The 3,156-nt window shown below is 34.9% G+C and overlaps 1 protein-coding gene across 2 annotated transcripts; it reads right to left on the reverse strand.

Annotated features, from left to right (window-relative positions):
• Positions 1–305: 305 nt before the first annotated feature.
• Positions 306–2,871, reverse strand: npbwr2b (neuropeptides B/W receptor 2b). 2 transcript variants are annotated; one of them, XR_014538073.1, is made up of 3 exons: positions 2,829–2,871; positions 1,259–2,607; positions 306–1,094 (listed from the first exon to the last, which is right to left on the reverse strand). XR_014538073.1 is itself a non-coding variant. In XM_083570241.1 (1 exon), exon 1 carries the CDS (start codon positions 2,535–2,537, stop codon positions 1,518–1,520), a length of 1,020 nt encoding a protein of 339 aa, XP_083426367.1. In that variant the 5' UTR covers positions 2,538–2,614; the 3' UTR covers positions 999–1,517. The 2 variants fall into 2 exon arrangements, 1 of the variants encoding a protein (XP_083426367.1); XM_083570241.1 differs by lacking the exon at positions 2,829–2,871 and having other exon boundaries at positions 999–2,614.
• Between the last annotated feature and the right edge of the window lie 285 nt (positions 2,872–3,156).

Here is a 3,156-nt window from a genome sequence, read left to right on the forward strand (position 1 = left end):
CCTCAGGTTCTGGCATTCATTTGGATGCTACTTTGACACAGACCACCTACCTAAATATTATTAACCAAGTAAACACCTTCATGACTAGGGTATTTCTTGGTGTTACATAACACAACATACCTTTAGAGATCTTGTGAAGTCTATGCCTTCATGAATCAGAGCTGTTTCGTTGGCACGTTATATAAGATGATTTTATTGTTATGACAGATTGCTGTTTACATAAATCATCTACTAAAATAATAATATAAATATTTATGGTTGTTCACAATCCACTTGTTAAATAAAAAAAAATAAAAAAAATCACACACATTATAATTTTGTTTATTGTTTTTCAATTAGGACAAGCATAAAAGTTGCTATATTCTTAGTTGGCCATGGAGACATTTGTGTTTGTTAGCCTAAAGCATTTCCTCTTACAGGCAATGACACACCATTGATTGAACTATATATAAATAGACTGATTGTAACTGCACATTTGGGTTGTCTGATTTTAAAACTTTGGTTAGCATACAAATAAATATTCAAAGCATTTTAGCAAAAATATTTAAAATATTTTTTAAATAAAAAAAAATATTAATATTAATCAGAAATTAATCAAAACTGATATTTCCACATTATCCAATGTAGGCTTAAATCTTAATAACCTACCTATGTTGAATACACTAAATAGAATTTGTAGAACATAGCAGTGGAATAGCCATTTGTGCTATTACAAATGAAATAAAAATTAGTATAGGGTTTTTGATATACACACACACACACACACACACACACACACACACATATATATATATATATATATATATATATATATATATATATATATATATATATATATATATATATATGTAATACTAATATAATATTTTAATAATATAACATTCTGGTACATACCATATACATAACATGTGCATCATGTTATGCATAAAAAAAAATTAAAGAGCTAATTTATATGGTGACTTTTTAATAAAGACAAAAAACTAAATTTTTTTTTTTTTTCTATTTCTGAACTACACAACTGTTGGCAAAGCAAACGAAACCAATGTGTTCCTTTGTATAACATAAAGGTTAAGCAACATGTACTATATGCCACCCTGTGTGGAATATATACCTTTGACACTATTAGAAAACTGTCTTTCAGCATGAATTCCAGTTGGGCACCATATTATTGCATTTATATTTTACAATTAATTATAATGATAATAGGTTACAAATAATGTTGAGGTTCAGTTCAGTATAGACACGTACACGTGTGCACTTAAAAAAATGTTTAGACAAAGATATTTTGTCATCTTAATAGTTAAACATGAATATAGCAAAGTGCGTAATGATTAAAGCTCATAGTTAAAAAAGAGATGTTCACACAATAGGCACAAGAGGGAGACAAATACTGACATTCGATGCCACATCCATTCAATGACGTTCTAGTCTACCAGTTCAGGCGAGCTGTGTGATTGTACTGTTCAACAAAGCTATGAAGTCTTTAAAGACACCTAATTGCAGCATGTGCTCTACTTTTAACCAGCCTTACATTCTAGCATCTTCTTAAACGCTTTCCTGAAACTGTCATCCAAGAAAGCGTAGAGAAAAGGATTCAGGCAGGAGTTGGCGTAACTCAAACTGGTGATGAAATAAGAAATGCCGATGACGAGCGGCGTGGTGCCCAGATCCGTAGTAAGAGCTACGATGGTGCTGAGGTGGAATGGAGTCCAGCAGAACAAACACACGGCGAGCACGATGAACACCATGATGGTTACTTTCTTTTTAGCCTTGTCCAGCGCCTTGGCGTTAGTGTTGAGCCTCATGTTGCGCAGTTTGTACAGCATCATAGTGTAAAGTATGCAGATGGTGGATACGGGAATGGCAAAGCCTAGAATGAGAGTATAAATCCGGCTGGCTTTGAACCATAAGCCTTCTGGGCTGGGAAAACTTAGCACGCAACTTTTTCTATCGGTGTCGTCCGGGCTGATGTAGACTCCTCCGAACACTGTAAATGGCACCACGATGAGAATCACCAGCATCCAAACGCACAAGCTGACTATTTTGGCTGCTCTGTAGGTGCGATACGGCATGCGCTTGGAGCGCACCGTGGCCAGAACCACCAGGTATCGATCCACGCTCATAACTGTGAGAAAATATATACTCGAGAATATATTGTAATGATCAATGCTCAAAATGATTTTGCAGAGCACTTCGCCAAAGGGCCAGTAATGCAAGAGATGCTCCGCGATATTAATAGGCAAAACTAACGTAAAGAGATCATCAGCTATTGCCAAATTTAGAATAAACATATTAGTTACTGTCTTCATTTTAGGCGCCTTTAGTATGACATAGATAACTGCGGTGTTACCTGTTAATCCTACTGCACATATCACTGAGTAAATGACCGGGAGAACGACATACAGATCTGCGTAAAAGTAGTAGTCCGCAGGTGGTGTGCAGTTAAAATCAGAGCGGTTGGGAGAACTTTGGTAATAAAAGTACATGCTGAAGTTGCATTGTGAGTTTGTCTTCACGGGGTTTGAAATATTCTCCATAGTGTAAAAACCGTGGCTCTGGGATTACTGCTCTAGTTCAGTCACACAGTTCCTTCTTCCAGGCTGAAGTCTGGTGTTGGGTATCTGCTGCTTCTTGCATCACGAGACCTGAAACGAGATGAAACCCATAGATTTCTGAAACACACATAAATATACAAAAACAACATAAATCCAATATTACGTAATATTTTCTATAATAATTGCTAGATAGCTATATAGCTGATCTAAAAAAAAGAGGACGTACATATTAATAAGTGCGTGTTTAATTGAAAGAACGTGCATGTTATTTACCTTTTTAGATCAGACTTTCTTGGAGCGCTTTCTCCTGTGTTCTGCAGCCGAGCAGCGAGGATTGTTCGCTTCCCAGCAACTGGAAGAATGAAGTGCGACTGCGTTACGTCACTATCGCGGATGCGGCGTGTTTTGTTTCTGTTTGAAGAGATGATTTTGGGTTTTACGAAAAAGAAAAGTAAGAAAATGAAAAAAAGAGAAAACCCAGCTCTTTTTTTTTTTTTTAAATAAAGTGTACAAAATTGTACACATGACCTGATATATATATATATATATATATATATATATATATATATATATATATATATATATATATATATATATATAT

Source organism: Silurus aristotelis, assembly GCF_946808225.1.
Source record: "Silurus aristotelis genome assembly, chromosome: 19".
Lineage (NCBI taxonomy): Eukaryota > Metazoa > Chordata > Actinopteri > Siluriformes > Siluridae > Silurus > Silurus aristotelis.

Excerpts from the sequence above, each read along its gene's own strand:
- npbwr2b (XM_083570241.1), bottom strand. The coding sequence starts at position 2,537 with ATGGAGAATATTTCAAACCCCGTGAAGACAAACTCACAATGCAACTTC.